The 18490-nt window shown below is 42.3% G+C and overlaps 1 protein-coding gene across 1 annotated transcript in view; it reads left to right on the top strand.

The window, feature by feature from the left end:
- Positions 1 to 248: 248 nt before the first annotated feature.
- Positions 249 to 18490, top strand: part of MAP3K21 (mitogen-activated protein kinase kinase kinase 21) — a 54739-nt gene continuing 36497 nt past the window's right edge. The window contains 1 exon segment of the mRNA NM_001265676.1: positions 249 to 1286. Coding sequence (NP_001252605.1) covers positions 470 to 1286 — 817 coding nt within the window. The 5' untranslated portion in view covers positions 249 to 469.

Genomic DNA, 18490 nt, shown 5'->3' with positions numbered 1-18490 from the left:
CCGGGACGGGTCAAGGAGGGCGGAATGAACCTGGAGAGGGCGGGGCGGCTGGGGGAGGGGCGGGAAGGCCCTGGGGACAGGCCTAGGGGGCGGGCCCGGGAGGGGGGCAGCGCGGAATGGACCCAGAGGGGGCGGGGCGGCCCTGGCGCGGCTAGGGTAGGGTGGGGCGTCCTGGGATCGGGCTAAGGAGCGCGCGGCGGGCGGGCCGCAGGCCCTGGGCACGACCATGGTGGGACATCGCCTGCGGCTGCGAGGACCTCTGCGGAAGGAGAGGCGGCTGGGCAGGAGCGCGGGCCGAGGCCGGGCCCTTTGGGCAGCAAGCCCGTGATCGCTGCCGTCACCGATCGCGATTCCTTCCCCCTCGCCTTCCCCCGGCGCCGACTGCCACCCCGCCGGACGATGCGCGCCCGGGGCCGCCCGGGAGGCTGAGCCCAGCCTCCCGCTCCGCCTTCCCCGCACTGCTACCCCCATGGCTTTGCCGGGCGCAGAGTGCGCGGCCGACACCCCGGTGTCCTCGGCCCGGGGAGCCCCAGGCGGCTCAGCGTCCTCGTCGTCCACCTCCTCGGGAGGCTCGGCCTCGGCTGGCGCGGGGCTGTGGGCCGCTCTCTATGACTACGAGGCTCGCGGCGAGGACGAGCTGAGCCTGCGGCGCGGCCAGCTGGTGGAGGTGCTGTCGCAGGACGCCGCCGTGTCGGGCGACGAGGGCTGGTGGGCAGGCCAGGTGCAGCGGCGCCTCGGCATCTTCCCCGCCAACTACGTGGCTCCCTGCCGCCCGGCAGCCAGCCCCGCGCCGCCGCCTGCGCCGCCGCCCCCGCGGCCCAGCTCCCCGGTGCACGTCGCCTTCGAGCGGCTGGAGCTGAAGGAGCTCATCGGCGCGGGGGGCTTCGGGCAGGTGTACCGCGCCACCTGGCAGGGCCAAGAGGTGGCGGTGAAGGCGGCGCGCCGGGACCCGGAGCAGGACGCTGCGGCGGCAGCCGAGAGCGTGCGGCGCGAGGCTCGGCTCTTCGCCATGCTGCGGCACCCAAACATCATCGAGCTGCGCGGCGTGTGCCTGCAGCAGCCGCACCTCTGCCTGGTGCTGGAGTTCGCCCGCGGCGGAGCGCTCAACCGTGCCCTGGCCGCTGCCAACGCCGCCCCGGACCCGCGCGCGCCCGGCCCCCGCCGCGCGCGCCGCATCCCTCCGCACGTGCTGGTCAACTGGGCCGTGCAGATAGCGCGGGGCATGCTTTACCTGCACGAAGAGGCCTTCGTGCCCATCTTGCACCGGGACCTCAAGTCCAGCAACAGTAAGTGGGGCTAGGGGGAGGTGGGGGAAGACTACCTTCGTGCCAGCCTAGGGCGGGCTCCACAGGACATAGTACCAGATGGAAAGAGGCGGGAGTCAGCCTTAGGGCGCCAGCAGCAGCTCATGTCCAGGCCTTCAGGGCTTGGAGGTCCAGCTAGTCCTTGGTTATTTGCTTTGGGGCTGGTGACACGCTTAACCTTGACTTGCCTTTGGGTGCTTTTTATAGAAGCTCAGACCAGACTTGCTTGTAGATGAAACATTTGTAAAATACCTGGATCTACTAGAAACCTCAGGGGGCAGTCAGGCCTTTCAATACCAGAGGTGATTCATCTGGGTAGGACTTTGCAAACCGAGGCCTTCTGCAGATTATATGGAACCCATGACGGTCCTCGCCCAGTGGCCTTCATCAAAGTCCTCGAATGCACTCGGGGACGTCAACTTTACAAGTGCTGTATTGAGGTTGCTGTTTGCCTATCCAAAATATGACTTTATGTCTCTTACCTTTTCCAAAGACTTTTTTCATTCAAATGTCTCTCTATGGACCGGGCGCGTGGCTCATACCTGTAATCCCAGCACTTTGGGAGGCCAAGGCGGGCAAATCACCTGAGGTCAGGAGTTTGAGACCAGCCTGGCCAACATGGCGAAACCCTTTCTCTACTAAAAGTACAAAAATTAGCCCAGCGTAGTGGCAGTCGCCTGTAATCCCAGCTACTTGGGAGGCTGAGGCATGAGAATCACTTGAACCCGGGAGGCGGAAGTGGCAGTGAGCCAAGATCGCGCCATTGCACTCCAGCCTAGGAGATAGAGTGAGACTCTGTCTCAAAAAAAAAAAAAAAAAAAGTGTCTCTATGTGAAATATGATTTTGTTATTGGTTCAATGACTTCTTTTCTCCAGACAAGAGGCATGGTGTGCACCGTAATACACTTTTGGGTTAATAACAAGTGCATTGTCCTTGCACAGGTACTTGAAACCCTGAAGACCTGGCCAGTGTCATTGATTTTATTTATAAATCAGGGTGGATTTTCCAGATGTCAGTAAAGAACTGACAAATGACTTAAATGCAAATCCTATGAAACTTTGCTGTATAAAAGAACCTTATAGAATAGCTGTTTGATGTTGGTTCTTTAATATTGAATATCACTTCATATTCTTAGAATGAGATGAAATCCCTTGAAAGGTTTAAGGACGCAGCCAGAACTGGCATTGGCCTACAATAGCTGGAGTCTTTCAATCCTGTGAAACCTGCTAGGACAGGAGCTAGCTCAAGTGAAAACATTGTCCCTAAAGAAGAGTGACAAGAAGAAATTTACTTGAAAATTACTAATGTAGCATTTTCGCTGGGAATTGTAAATAATTGGAATATTATAGCTAAGCATAAGCATTAGGCATTATTTCATGATCCTCCTTCCCCCCAAGTCTCTCTATAACTTAGATTGCATCTGCTTAGGCGATGAGAGCAAAGTCTAACAAAATATGTTATTAGTGGTAGTGGTAGTGGTAGTGGTGTATTCTTAGTACTTTGACAGACCACGTGAAGGACTATAGCATTGCTTGCTTTTGAACTATGTTATAGTAAAAACAGAGTGCAATTTCCTAAAATACACTTTTCTTTCAATAATGTAATTTTTTTCAATAAAAGAAATGTCTGACCAGGTGCTGCCATAGAATGGGTGACTTGTCCACGTGTCCCATACGCCCTCTTTCCAGTGGTGTCCTGAAAGCCTGTGACTGCTGGGAGTTTTCTGCAGAACCAGGTATTTTAAGGACATCAACAGCACCATTCATTCCTTCCCCTGCCTCTTGGTAGTTGCAGCAACTCTGTAACAACACAGAACCCAACATTTTACAAATGTATCCAAATCATCAACACAAACAAACACTTGGGTGGTACTGGTCCTTAGGCTAAAAAGTTAAAGGGCATAGGCCCTTTAACTTTTACATTGTACTTAGTTTTGTTTGGTTGCAATACTTTTCGAAGTTCACACAACACAGGGTAGAGAATGTTTGCTAGTGTTTTTAAAGCATGTTTTAAAAAATGTTGATCCATTCCTATGGATTAACAATCCATAGGATTTATGGATCAAACAACAATCCATAGCAATTAATGCAAATAGTAAATTTTTATAAAGTTCTATAAAAGATAAATGTTTAAAGAACTCCTAATATTATTAAATGGTAAAAAGAACTAACATGACCCTGGAACAATAACTATGGCCAAACAGTCTTTACTGACACCAGAAAAACTTGTATAGTGGAGTATAGACTACTGTATATTCAGTAGATATTACATAATTTGAAGGTGATTACATGCTGCTACTTAGTTTTTGAAAGACTTTTCAGTCTCAGAATAAATTGCCAAACTTCGTGGAGTATTTTAATTTCTATAATTGTCAGGCAAGATTCCCTTTGCTTTAAATTGTTGCACTCTTATAAAAGACTTAATTAGCTAGTCACTAGCCTGGCCAAGTATTTGTTACAATATGACCATTATCATAGTTATTCAATTACTATAAAGTGAAAAGTGTGACTAGGGTCTAGAATGTGCAAACCATGGTACTTCACACATGGTCTTTATCCTGAATGTCTGATTTTATTTGTTCAATGAATAAATGCAGAGTTGACATTCTCTGCTGTATATGAAGCTCTAACTTCTTGTTTATATAAAAACAAGTCATACAAAAAAAAGTCATATAAAAGTTATATGACTTTTGAGTATAACAGATACTCAATTTCAGCATGTTTTGTTTGACTTTATTGGATATTTGCTAATGGTGGTAGTGAGTTAGTGATAACGTAAACAAGGTTTTAAAAATCAATATTGAATTTCATTTTCACTCCAAAGTGTACTCATGTACCAAAGAGCTAATAGAAGACTACTTGGAGCCAAATTCAGTGGAAATCACTTTTTTTTTTTTTTTTTTTTTTGAGACGGAGTCTTGCTCTGTCGCCCAGGCTGGAGTACAGTGGCACAGTCTCTGCTCACTGCAAGCTTCGTCTCCCAGGTTCACGCCATTCTCCTGGCTCAGCCTCCCGAGTAGCTAGGACAACAGGCGCCTGCCACCACGCCCGGCTAGTTTTTTGTATTTTTTTTTTAGTAGAGATGGGGTTTCACTGTGTTAGCCAGGATGGTCTCGATCTCCTGACCTCGTGATCCGCCCACCTCGGTCTCCCAAAGTGCTGGGATTACAGGCGTGAGCCACCGGGCCAGGCCGGAAATCACTGTTTTAAACAAACTTTTAAATTTGTCTGGAGAATATGTTATTCTTGACAGATTTTCTTTTATCTTTTCTAGTAGATCTTCTTAAGTTTTATCATATCTTGTGGGGGAATATCTATGTCTAGATAATAGCTGATATGTTGTGAATGATATAAACAACTTTGTCCTTTTTCTAACAGGTAGCAACAGATTGAAAGTTGTGCCAAGTTAGCAAGCTTTAAGCATCATTTATGTTTTAAATAAATACTAGGCCCTATAACTCCCTCCTGGATGCAAAATAAGTGGAAAATACTTTATATAAGTCTACCTATATGCATCCCCCAGAGAACAATAGAAAGCAACTTCAGGTTACTGTGAAAATCATCGGTGTTGCCGGGCGCGGTGGCTCAAGCCTGTAATCCCAGCACTTTGGGAGGCCAAGACGGGCGGATCACAAGGTCAGGAGATCGAGACCATCCTGGCTAACACGGTGAAACCCCGTCTCTACTAAAAAATACAAAAAACTAGCCGGGCGAGGTGGCGGGCGCCTGTATTCCCAGCTACTCTGGAGGCTGAGGCAGGAGAATGGCGTGAACCCGGGAGGCGGAGCTTGCAGTGAGCTGAGATCCGGCCACTGCACTCCAGCCTGGGCGACAGAGCGAGACTCCGTCTCAAAAAAAAAAAAAAAAAAAAAGAAAATCATCGGTGTTATATGCATTTGCAGAAGAGAAAAACATTGTGGAGAGCTGGAACTCATTTAACACTTTTGGAATGCCCACCCTGTGCCAGTCACTTCTGGGCCTCAGGAACACATGGCAAGCCAGACATCAATGACAACAAATCTGCCATCATAGAGCTTAGTCTAATGGGGAACATAGATGGCAGTCACGTAATCACAAATAGATTAGTAAGTGCCGTCAAGAAAATTAAGCATGGTAAGGGGTGGAGAGTGGTAGCGTGGAGGATGGGGGTGCTGTTTCACACAGTGGCTCTCCAGGGAAGGCACTCCGAGGAGGGGCCACGAACTAGTCAAGCAAAGACCCAGGCAAAGGAAAGAGGAAGCAAAAATGAGCCTTCAGTATTGGAGGTGTGAGGAGAAGGCTGGTGAGGAAAGGCACGCGTGGGGCGGGCCTGGCAGGCCTCCCTCTGCTGTGCACATGGAGGTTTCACTCTGAGTGACGGTACTGGCCTCTGTGGAGAAGGGACTGCAGCGGGCTCAAGTGATGGCTTTCAAGGTTGTCTGTATGAGAGGGGCACCGACTCTGCCCAGAGTGGTAGCAAGGGGAGTATTTTGCAGAGAGGTTCCCAGGGGGCAGTGAAGATAAAATCTGCAATATAAGAATTACTAAGGATGGTTTGAAATATTAGAATTTCATTTAAGAGTTTTAAACAAAAACTGCAGAAGTGCAGGATTGAAATAGGATTGTGTGGCATCATTCACGAGCCGAGGCGGGTGGATCACGAGGTCAGGAGTTCGAGACCAGCCTGGCCAAGATGGTGAAACCCCGTCTCTACCTAAAATACAAAAAGTTAGCTGGGTGTGGTGGCAAGTGCCTGTAATCCCAGCTACTTGGGAGGCTGAGGCAGAGAATTGCTTGAACCCAGAAGGCGGAGGTTGCAGTGAGCCGAGACCACACCACTGCACGCCAGCCTGGGCGACAGAGTGAGACTCTGTCTCAAAAAAAAAAAAAAAAAAAAAGATTATGTGGCATCATTTATGGTTTCCTTTTTCTTTTGTGATATTGCTTATTGTGTTCTATTTTCTTTTTTCTTGAGAGGAAATAAGCTTTCCATGGGGAACTGAGCCACAAATTATGGTAGCTACTTACTTTTATACTTTTTATTTCAATGATTAAGTATTTATTATCTCAATGTTTTTAGTCTTTCGGGAATAATTATTATCTATCTACAGTATTATTTACAACTACAACTACATCTACAATAGTTGTATTTATTATGAAATGCCATTTGGAGCTCTTACTATGACAAACTGCAAAAGGAATATAAATTTTGCTTTAGCTTTTTTTCATTAGTACTGTGTAAATAAAAGAACTATCTGAGAAAATGTAATCTCCAAGTAAGATGTTTAAATAGCTCATCAGGGTGATTTGGGGAAGCTATTAATTTCACTATTATCAGTTATAAGACGTAAGTCCCCTTCTCTCTTCTGTTGTTATACTCAGGACACGTAGCTTCATGCTATAGCTGCTTCCTGTTCCAGGAGGCACAGAGAAGTCAGTCCGGATGTCCCAATCGTAACTGAGATCTATATCTGCTTTTGAAACAAAGTTAGCAAAAGGTTAGACTTTTAGAAGAATAGCAATCACAGAAGAGTCACCACATCTTCCCCCATCATTTTCATGCTTGCATATTAAAAAGTAAGTAGCTGGCCAGGTGTGGTGGCTCATACCTATCTATAATCCTGGCACTTTGGGAGGCCAAGGTGGGAGGATTGCTTGAGCCCAGGAGTTCGAGACCAGTTTGGGGAACATAGTGACACCCTGGACTACAAATTTTAAAATGTTTTAAAAAATAGGCAATGCCTTATTTTTTGTAGTTGTGAGGGGTATAGCTAGTTAGTTCTGAATTATGCAAACTATCCATATTTGATCAGTTTTGTAATCATTGGCAAGTATATCAAAGCAGGGTAAAGGAGACAGGAAAGTATTTTATCTACTCTACCCATTTAAGAAGGTCATTTGTAAGCCCTGCTTTCTCACACTAGCATTTAAGTGCTAAACTTACCAGAATAGTGCAGCTAAGGGAAAGAGCATTGGCTTTTTTTTTTTTTTTTTTTGTAATAAAAAGTCTTGCTATGTAGCCCAGGCTGGTCTCAAACTCCTGGACTCAAGCCATCATCCTTCCTCCTCAGCCTCCCAAAGTGCTGGGATTACATGTAAGAGCCACCACCTCTGGCTCTATCTAGCATTGCCTTTAAAATCAGTCAGATCTGGATTTGAATATCAGTATCCTCATTTACTAGCTGTGTGACCTTGAGCAAGTTATATAACTTCATTGAGCCTGATTGTCTTGATTTCTGATACTGTATTCGTTTCTTGGGAGATTTGTCAGAAGTCCTGTAGGAAAAATCTGTTTAATGTTTCCTAACCCATTAGAGGCAATTAGGTAAATACTGGCATGAAAACATATGGCTTTTTCAGGGAACAATGAGTCATTAAGTGTAACTAGAATGAAAAGTGGAGAAAGGGTTTTTTGTGGGGGAAGGAAACAGGCATTTAGCATGTGGTCAGGCAATGAGTGTCATGGATGCCATGCTAAGATGTATGGACTATTTAAGAGACAAGGGAGAGCCATTGATGGTTATTGAGGAGTAGTGTAGTATGGTCTGCTGCGAGAAGACAAATCTACAGACAGAGAAACATAAGCTTGGTGTCATTTGCTTTATGACTGTACTATCATAGATTGTCAGAATGGCAATAATAAAAACTAAAATAATTTACTTAGACATTGGCTTGACCACATCGTTTATCATTTACAATCCAAGCCTACTTTTTAGCATCGCAGTTTGTTTACTGAATTAATTTAGACCACATTTTCTCTCTGATTTCTAACTCCCTCCAAAATTAGAAAATATTCTCTAGCTTTACCATGTCAGGCCGATGATCTTAACTCCAAATGTTAATGACTGTCCCCAAACCCTCTGAGGCTCCCCAAACCCTCTGAGGTAAACCAGGGCTCCCGAAAAGTAAAAGCACCCCAATGAAGGAATTTTAACAGGCAGAAGGTTTTGTGGGGGACCTGGGAGAGCTGTGATGGCTTTATTTTGGAGCCTGAAACTTAAATTTGTACAGTTGACTGCTAGGCTATGTAAATTTAGTTTTTAAAATTCATCTTCTCCAAATATTGCTTCATGTTGAGTGCTTTTAACTAAATGATAGTATTAATCATTGCAAAAACCACAATTACCTGTGCACCAACCTAATAGTAACAAGATTAGTTGTCAACATTTATTTAGGGCATACTAGATGCTGAGCACTACTCACAATTTATCCTCATTTATTTGTCACTACAACCTTTTGAGGTGACACTCTAATTATCCCCAACTTACAGGTTAAAAAAAAAAAACTGAACTCAATGATTAGTTGACTTGATCAAAGTCATTCAGCCCATCAAAGGGTAGAACTAAGAATTGAATCTGGGACCTCTGATCCTGGAACTTGTGTTTTATTGTCTCTGTATATTGCCTGGATTAACAGTTCTCGTATATTTGCTTTCAGGACTCCCAAAGAGCTTTGCTTTATATCAATTGATATTTATCATATTAGAAATTTAAAATGATACATTTTAAAAATGTTTAATAATATGAATGTAACGTAGACTCCATTACATCTTAACATGGCATTTGTAATGGGAAAACTCCCATATTTTCCAAAACAAATTTAATGAGGATGGTGGCATTTCTTTGCACTTGTGGAGTTCACTTTCATGCCAGACTGTGAGAGAAGACAGACGGATGTTCATATCTGCTTCTGCAGTCACACTGTTGCCATCTTAGGGAACCCTGGGGATCCCTAGACCATACTTTGAGAACCTATAGGCTAAATGATTAGTTCTGTTGATACAGACTGACACTCTTTAGCAGTAGTTCCCACACCTATTGTGGCATCAGAATCTCCCTGAGAACTTTTCAAAAATCACATGTTCTGTCTCATTTTGGGATATTCTGCTTCAGTGAACCTTAGGAATAAGCAATGCATTTTTTTTCCCTAATATTTTATTTTGAAAATCTTGGAATATATAGAACTGAAATCATTTTAAGTGAAAATTAAAATTTTACTTAAGGCTGGGTACAGTGGTTCACACTGTAATTCCAGTACTTTGAGAGGCTGAGGTGGGTGGATCACTTGAGGTCAGGAGTTCGAGACCAGCCTGGCCGACATGGTGAAACCCTGTCTCTACTAAAAATACAGAAATTAGCCAGACGTGGTGGTGGATGCCTGTAATCTCAGCTACTTGGGAGGCTAAGCAGGAGAACTGCTTGAACTGAGGAGGTGGAGGTTGCAGTGAGCTGAAATCGTGCCGTTGTACTCCAGCCTGGGTGATAGAGCCAGATGCTGTCAATAAATAAATAAATAAATAAATAAATAAAATAATTCCCTTAAAATTATTCACTTACAAAAATTATTTCACTTATAATCCCACTGCCTAGATTCTACAATTAACATTTTACTAATTTGCTTTAACATAGATTTAACCCTTAGGCATCCATTAATCTATGTCACTTTCTGATGAGACAATAATTTTTCTTTGACGATTCCAGATGATTCAGATATAGAGTAAAGTTTGAAAGCTGCAGTTCTGAGGACCAGATTTGTGGATTCCTTCTTATATGTTATCTGGGTTGATATAGAAATTCTTCCATTGGCTATAGACTATATCCAAATCAAGTAACTGTCTGCTGATAAGTGTATGGTGAGTCGTAGCAGGAGCCAGGTGACAGTATGCCTGATATATTCTGCTGTTATGACTCTGAGAAAAGGTACATCTCAGAGCATTTGTTCTTTTCACATTTGAGGACAAATAGTGTTGTTGTGGTAGAAGGTTTGAGCTCTGTCTGACTCCACTAGCTTTCTGAATAGGGTGACGTGACGATTAAGTGAGATAGTGTAAGTCTGGGGTTGGCAAATTTCTCCTGTATAGGGCCAGATAGTAAATCTTTTTGATTTTGCAGCCCATATGGTCTCTGTTTGCAACTATGTAATTCTGCTGTTGTAGCCAAAAACATCCTTGACAATATGTAAACAAATGAGTGTGGCAGTGTTCCAATAAAACTTTATTTACAAAAGAGGCATTGTGCTGGATTTAGCCTGTGGGCTCTAGTTTGCCAATTCCTCATAAATGTCACAGAATTTGGTAAACTGTAAGACAAAATGTAAATGCAAGCTGTCGACTATATTCATTTTAATGTTTTACTTAGAAACACTTCAAAGTGTTTTACATTTAAAATATTTATGCTTTAAATATTTCCTAATGTGTGTATGTGAACTCATTGATACCTAAACATTTTCTACAACTCTTTGCAGCCTAATAACATTATTATTTTTATTCATTCTGCAAAATCAGGTGTCGCTTAATCAGGTATTTGTTCATTTTAGTTGGAGATGAGAGTCTTTTTAATTTGGCTAACTTGGGTGATTCCAGGCAGCCTGCAGTATGAGGAAACAGTTCAGAGCCTTGTTCCCTGCAGGTGCGCTGAGATCTGTACACTTTGGCAGGCCTGCTTGTGACTTGGGTTGATAAGTTGGGTCAAGGTGAAGGCATAAAGTATTAAATTGCTCTTGTAACTGTTTCACTACCAGGGTTCATTACTGGTTTGTGCATTTTTTAAGCTATTGGAAAAAGAGCAAATCATATTCCATTTTGGAAAGTATCTTGATGGCATATAGGATGTTTGAATTATTACTTCTGAAGATCTGGCTTCACGTGATTTTAAGTGGTTTATTTTGTTTCAGGTTTTCTGTAAATAATGCATCGGTTGTATTAAATATGTTACGTTCTTACTAATATCTTAATGTAGAATATTATGGAAGATTTTTGCCTCAGTTTGCTTTATTATGTACCTTGACTATTAAAATGCTAACATGATAGAAATTTAGAGCTAGACTTTACATACAATGAAATGTAAGTGATTTTCTCATTAAAACTGTGTATACTATGTGTCCATGAAAAGGCTTGTCCCATGAAAGATGGATTTTATTTCAGTATACGAGCAATGTGAAGTTCTGTTTTAGCTTACCACATCTGTTTTTTCTTTACAGAAGCCTTTCTTCTTGTATTCAGTATGCTAGCTCATTCATTTATACAATAGTTACCTGTTGATCATATACTATGTACAGAGCTCTCCTAGGCGCTTGGTATTGAGTAGTGAACAAAGCAGACACAAATTCCTCCCTTAAGGATCTTGCATTCTAGTGATTGAGACAGACATTAAGCAAAATAAATAATAAAATGTGTGGTATCTTGCAGAGTGGTAGGTGCTCAGTATAAAAATTAAAGTTGCAAAGAAGGATGGAAATGTTGGGTTAAGCAGTCAAAGATTGCGTGTCTAAGCCAAGTCTTGCAGAAAAGATGGATTTTCAGTAGAATCTAAGTAAGTGAGGAAGTGGGTCATCTGGGAAAGAACATGCTTGTTACAGGGAACAGAAATTGCAAGATTTCTAAAACAGGAGGCCAGTGTGCTGGGAGAAAAGTAAAGGTGGGCAGAACAGCAGGACATGAGGGAGAAGCAGGGATCCCTCAGACTATGCAGTCCTCGGGGCCTACAGGGTCTTTGACTTTTACTATGACACAAGAGAGTTTTGAACAGAGGAGAGCTGTGGTCTGATTTACATATTAACAGGACTATACTGGCAGCAGTTTTGAAATTAGATGAAGGGGAACCAGGTTAGAAATATGAATGTGAGAGTCATCAGCATGAGAAGGTATGTGAAGCCCTGAGATTGACTGAGATTATCTAGGGAGTGAGAGTAAATAAGAAAAAACTAGACAGAGGTCCAAGGACTGAGTCCTAGTAGTCTCCAGTCTTTAGAGGTCAGGGAGATAGGGAGGACCCAGGAATAGCTAGAAGTAAAGGGGAAAATCAGGAGTGTGGAGACCAGTGAAGAAAGTGTATCAGGGAAGAATGATCAGCTATATCAAATGCCACTGATAGATCAATATTCAAATAACTGTTTTGCTATAATTATTTTTAAAACAATCTTCCTTTCTTCTTCTTCTTCTTCTTCTCCTTCTTCTTCTTCTTCTTCTTCTTCTTCTTCTTCTTCTTCTTCTTCTTCTTCTTCTTCTTCTTCTTCTTCTTCTCCTTCTCCTTCTTCTCCTCCTTCTTCCTTCTTCCTTCTTTCTTCTTTCTTCTTCTTTTTTTTGAGACAGGGTCTTGCTCTGTTGTCCAGGCTGGAGTGCAGCAGTGCTATCACAGTCCAAGACAGCCTTAACCTCCTGGGCTCAAGTCATACTCCTACCTCAACCACCCAAATAGCTGAGACTATAAAGGCGAGTGCCATGATGCCCAGCCAATTTTTAAATTCTTTTGTAGGAGGTCTCACTGTATTGCCCAGATTGGTCTTGAACTCCTGGGCTCAAGTAATCTTCCCACCTTAGCCTCCCAAAGTGCTGGAATTACAGGCCTGAGCCACCGCATCTGGCCAACAGTCTTCATTTCTTAATGTCCAGGATCCTAATACTTCTTTAGGAGGTTAGAGGTGAATCGATTTTTTGTAATTAGCAGCTGACTTAGCATGAAAGGAAAAGCTTATAATAATTTGTCTTCTTCATATTCATTCTTCCCCTAAGAGTATTCATTATTAATTTCCTCATTCATTCAACAAACACTTGAGCTTGTTAAAATGCCAGTTGCTGTGCAGTATTGAAAAAAGATTAATTAGGCACAAGTTCTATCCTCAAGCTGCTTACAATTTAATAAGATGAGATTATAACAAGGAAGACAAGACAGGATTTAAGTGTAATGGGCAAGGTACAGTCTAAATGTATTAGAATGCAGAGAAGTAGCTGAGGTTAGGCAAAAGGCAATGGGAAGATGTTGCTTAAAGACTCATCTAATATTGGAGCAGGAAGTGTTGCGATTCCAAAGGCCAATGGACTTGTAAGTGGCTTCACAGTTAATGCCATGGAGGTCTGGACTAAGAGCTCAGTGCTGGTGCCCTGATTGAGAGGAAGGTCCAGTAGGAAGTGTGAATTTTATAGAGGGCAGAAGAGGAAGGCATTCCATGCTGTAAGGAGGCACATGGAGGTGGGGAGACAGAAAAAGGCAATGCTGTAGTTTTGGGAAATGGCACACGGAATTGTTAGAATATCGGGTTCATTTGGGAGAGTACAAAAGAGAGCTGGGAAGATTACTTGGGGTCTGGGGTGTGAATCAGGAGGCAAGGAAGTGTTTTGAAGCCTATTTTCATCAGTCCTTTCCCATGTCTGCCTGTCTGGAGGTTTGTAAGAATGGGGAGATAATGTGTATAAAAGTGCTTTGAGAAACAAAGTTTTATAGAATGAGATTGAGAAGGGACGGAGGCCAAAATGAAAGTGTGGGCTTTATTCCATAGGCTGGATAGTGAGTGGGGGATATGTGTCTGGAGTGGGAGTCGGGGGAAGTGGGGAGGCAGATGGTGCTGGAGTGAAGGGGAACTGGTGCCGCTGGAGAACGGGTAGAAAGAAATATGAGAAACATTCTATGCTATATGTAAATTTAGAAAATTATCATTCATTTCATATAAATTGTGGATTGTCCTCAAAGTTGAAATTTATAAAGTTTGGTAAAGTTTTTTGTTAATATATTCTTTCACATTATTGCTTTTCTCAACTTGTTTTCTTGCTTATGACATTTTTTTGGATAATACATTTCCAGTTAAAGATTAATCAAAACTCATTTGACCCATTAAATGGAATTTGGACACAGTGATCCCATCAACGTTGAGAACATGGTGTACATAGTAATTGCTTTTTAAAAAAATATATGTTATATACTATAATTCTGAAAATACCAATGTGAAACTTCAAAGGAGCTGAAAAAAATTCAGTGCCTCATGGTTGAATAAGTAGGCTAAGTACAAGGTTGTAAAGGCCAGTTGTTAAAGAATGGGGCTAACGAGGGTCAAAAATCTTGACTGAAGTCACAGGAAAGGGTGCTCAAACAGTTGTTGCTAGGATACTTACAAGAATTTACCATTTCAGTGGCCAAAAAAGTTGGTTTGCCTGGTTTGTACATTAAAATCAGTGGTGACCAGCTAGTGCACCGTGGTTCTGCCTGCGTGAATGACAGGAAGCGGAAGTTGGCTGCCAACCACGTGTCTTTAGGCTGAAACCTGGCAGTGTGCCCCATTATGTTACCTGTTGTGGGACGGGCTATTTTTGGTTTCAGTCACATTGCCCAAAAGATATGGCATTCCAGGAATTCTGCTGAACACCTCTGAAATGGAATCCAGAACAATGGGCCTTTCATGGAACCCTAAAGGGTTGACATTTGGAGTGTGATTTGAACTTCTTTTCTGTGAGCCCACAGTGTGGAGGTGCCTGGCTCCTGTGGAAACTTTGGACCGAGGAATAGGGGCTGCTGTTCTGAAACTGTCAGAACCAAGCCTGCTAATATCATACGCTGCCATCACATTTATTTGGGAATGAAGTTTGTTAGTGTTTGGTTTTTAGTTCTCACTTTTGATGCTGTTTTCATTATTTAGAGTAGACTTTCTTTGACCTTTGCATCGCAAGGGCTGCCAGCCCTTACTTGGGGTCTGGGGTGTGGACCAGGAGGCAAGGAAGTGTTTTGAAGCCTATTTTCATCAGTCCTTTCTCATGTCTGCCTGTCTGGAGGTTTGTAAGAATGGGGAGATAATGTGTATAAAAGTGCTTTGACAAACAAAGTTTTATAGAACTGCAAGCCATTTTGATCATTAATTTGGGGTCTTTTGGTGGCAGGAACAATTATTGTTTAAAGGTGAAATTAATGGTATTTCTAGAAGGAAAAGATAATGCAGCTGATGAAAAAAAAGCTAATTAATTCCCCTGTATTCTTTTGTTATTGTTTCAGCTTCTTTCTGTGGTTTAAGTACATGGGTTTAAAGGATTGGGGACCTAAATCTCTTTTTCTGTAGGTATTTTTTTTTCTTTATACTCATAGGGAATAAGGACCAAGAAACAAATATGCCTTTAGCTGATGTGGATGGAACATTCAAAAATTAATCTCACAAAATGAGATTTCTGGTTGCTTTGCCCTCTTCTTATAACCAATAGCTTCTGAGCAGCACAGAAGAGGGCTGGGGATGAACTCCAGCTCTGTGTTTTAGCTCTTTGATCTTGGATAACATTTCTAGGCTCTGAGCTGGTGATTATATTCCTGCCTCATAGACTAGTGTCACGATCAAGTGAAATATTAAATGTGTGGAAACAACTCTGCATAGCCAAGAGTTGGTAAATGGTGGGCAATATTCTTATTATTTGAATCAGTGATAATTATCATTAGCAAAAGATATTCCATTGAACATTGTGATGTACAAGGCACTATGTTAGGCGATATGGAGGATTCACAGAATGCTATAAAATACAGTTCCTGAGATTAAGTAGCTTGTACATAACAGGTAGAGAAGTCTTAGGTAAAAAGATAACTGACAAAATAATGTCATATGTGAGTAATAAATGATAGGGAAGATAAAATCATTCACAATTTTGTGCGATGTTTAGGGGGTTTTTCTAAGGAAGCTGGTCCTTGAAAATCAGGACAGTATAGATGGATAGGAAGAATGAAAGGCTATTTCAAATGGAAGTGGGTCTCTGATTTCTCTCCTCCCTGCCTCTCTCCCCCTCCTTTTCTCCATCTCCCCCTATGTAGTACAGCATTAAGAGTAGGAATGGTAGCATGTTGACCTTACTGTTTAACCACTGTATAACCGTGGGCATATAGCCATCCTAAATCGGATTCTTCATATCTATAATGGAAATAAGAAGAGAACAGATGGTTCTTGCTCTCTAAATTTCAGTTACAAGATGACACGGAGAAAAAAGTTATAACATAACAGTATTTATTCAGTATTGATTGTTTATCTAATAAGCCCTTACTCAAATAACCCTCCACATTTAAACCTAGTGTTGGTTTCCGCCAATTGGGTTCCCTCCAATTACCTTAGCTCCTATGACTGCCTGATATTGTAAATGTTCGACAATCCAATCCAATCAAAATGCACATCCACTGGGAAATCTCAAGCCTTGAAAAAGAGGCAGGATTTCCTGAAGTTCATGAAATTGATTTTGAAGACTTGCTAAAAACACTTTCAAACCCATTGATGAAAGTGTGTGTGTGTGTGTGAAATTCTTACAGATTGCTTACTGTGTCTCAGCCACTGTTCTGAGCACTTTATATGTATTCATTTACTCATCCCTACAATCTTATGATATAGGTACTATCGTAATTCACAAGACAGGCAAGGAAGCAGAAGCACATGGGATCCAAGCAGGTGGCCCTAGAGGGCTTGCAGTTCATCGCCACTCTACACCGCCTCTGTTTAGATCAGTTAATAATTGACCAATGACAGGAAATCAAAAGGGAGGAGAATGGGCACCTGAGTAGAGAGAGATTTCCAACGGATAAAGAAAGATCTTGTGAAAAATTAGTAAAAGCTATCAACTAAATGTGTACACAGTGGTTAGGACCATAGGCTCTGGAGTCAGACTAGTTGAACTTCACTGCTCCTTAGCTCTGTGACCCTGGACAGATTACTCAACATCTCTGTTCCTCGGTGTCTTTATGTATACAGTGGAGATAATAGTATCAACCTATAGCACTGTTGTATGGGTTATGTAATTAAAATACCTATAACCTCACCTGACAAGTAGAATATACTCAGAAGTGTTAGTTTTTACTAAAACTAACATTTGAAAAAAAAATGAGCCTCTTTATGATTATGTTCTACAAATCAGATACCCTCTCCTGTCTCTATAGAAGGGATTAGCTAGAGGAGAGAGTGGCAGCCTCCAGCTACATTAGAGCCTCGTGGAAAACCTATGGAACATTTCTGCATGGGTCTAGGCAGAGGCAGATCAGCAAAAGGGAGAGAAGCTGAAGGTGCCGGGAAGGGCCAGGGAGGAGGGTGCAGGTGAGGTGTGAATGAAGTGCTCGTGGATACGAAGAATCAATATCGTGAAAATGGCCATACTGCCCAAAGTAATTTATAGATTCAATGCCATCCCCATCAAGCTACCAATGACTTTCTTCACAGAATTGGAAAAAACTACTTTAAAGTTCATATGGAACCACAAAAGAGCCCACATTGCCAAGACAATCCTAAGCAAAAAGAACAAAGCTGGAGGCATCACACTACCTGACTTCAAAACTATACTACAAGCCTACAGTAACCAAAACAGCATGGTACTGGAAACAGGCAACCTACAGAATGGGAGAAAATTTTTGCAATCTACCCATGTGACAAAGGGCTAATATCCAGAATCTACAAAGAAATTAAACAAATTTACAAGAAAAAATCAAACAACCCCATCAAAAAGTGGGCAAAGGATGTGAACAGACACTTCCCAAAAGAAGACATTTTTGCAGCCAACAGACACATGAAAAAATGCTCATCATCACTGGTCATCAGAGAAATGCAAATCAAAACCACAATGAGATACCATCTCACACCAGTTAGAATGGTGACCATTAAAAAGTCAGGAAACAACAGATGCTGGAGAGGATGTGGAGAAATAGGAACACCTCATTACTGGGCATATACCCAAAGGATTATAAATCATGCTGCTGTAAAGACACATGCACAGGTATGTTTATTGCAGCACTATTCACAATCACGAAAACTTGGAACCAACCCAAATGTCCATCAACGATAGACTGGATTAAGAAAACGTGGCATGTATACAACATGGAATACTATGCAGCCATAAAAAAGGATGAGTTCATGTCCTTTGCAGGGACATGGATGAAGCTGGAAACCATCACTCTGAGCAAACTATTACAAGGATAGAAAACCAAACACTGCATGTTCTCACTCATAGGTGGGAATTGAACAATGAGAAGAATTGGACATAGGGTGGGGAACATCACAAACAGGGGCCTGTCATGGGGTGGGAGGCAGGGGGAGGGATAGCATTAGGAGAAATACCTAATGTAAATGACAAGTTAATGGGTGCAGCAAACCAACATGGCACATGTGTACCTATGTATCAAACCTGCATGTTGTGCACATGTACCCTAGAACTTAAAGTATAATAATAATAATAAAAAAAAAGAAAACACATTTATTGCAGCTGCAGAGCTACACAAGAGCTCAGGGACAGATGCTGGCATCAGCTTCACTCCTGGGAGTTGCCCTTGTGCATCCTCTACATTGGCAGGAGGCTGGCATTGGGAAAACCAGCAACTGGATGACTGCTGTGTTTACTTTTTGCTATATTTTGAGCTCCAGTAAAGCAATTATATCTCCTACATTATCTTTATTAGTTAAAGAATCTGTAAGCCCTTTCCAAATTTAATGTAAGATAA

This window comes from Macaca mulatta, chromosome 1, assembly GCF_049350105.2.
Source record: "Macaca mulatta isolate MMU2019108-1 chromosome 1, T2T-MMU8v2.0, whole genome shotgun sequence".
In the NCBI taxonomy this organism is placed as follows: Eukaryota; Metazoa; Chordata; class Mammalia; order Primates; family Cercopithecidae; genus Macaca; species Macaca mulatta.
The sequence above is the reverse complement of the archived record's forward strand: the minus strand, read 5'-3'. Positions and strand labels throughout refer to the sequence as shown.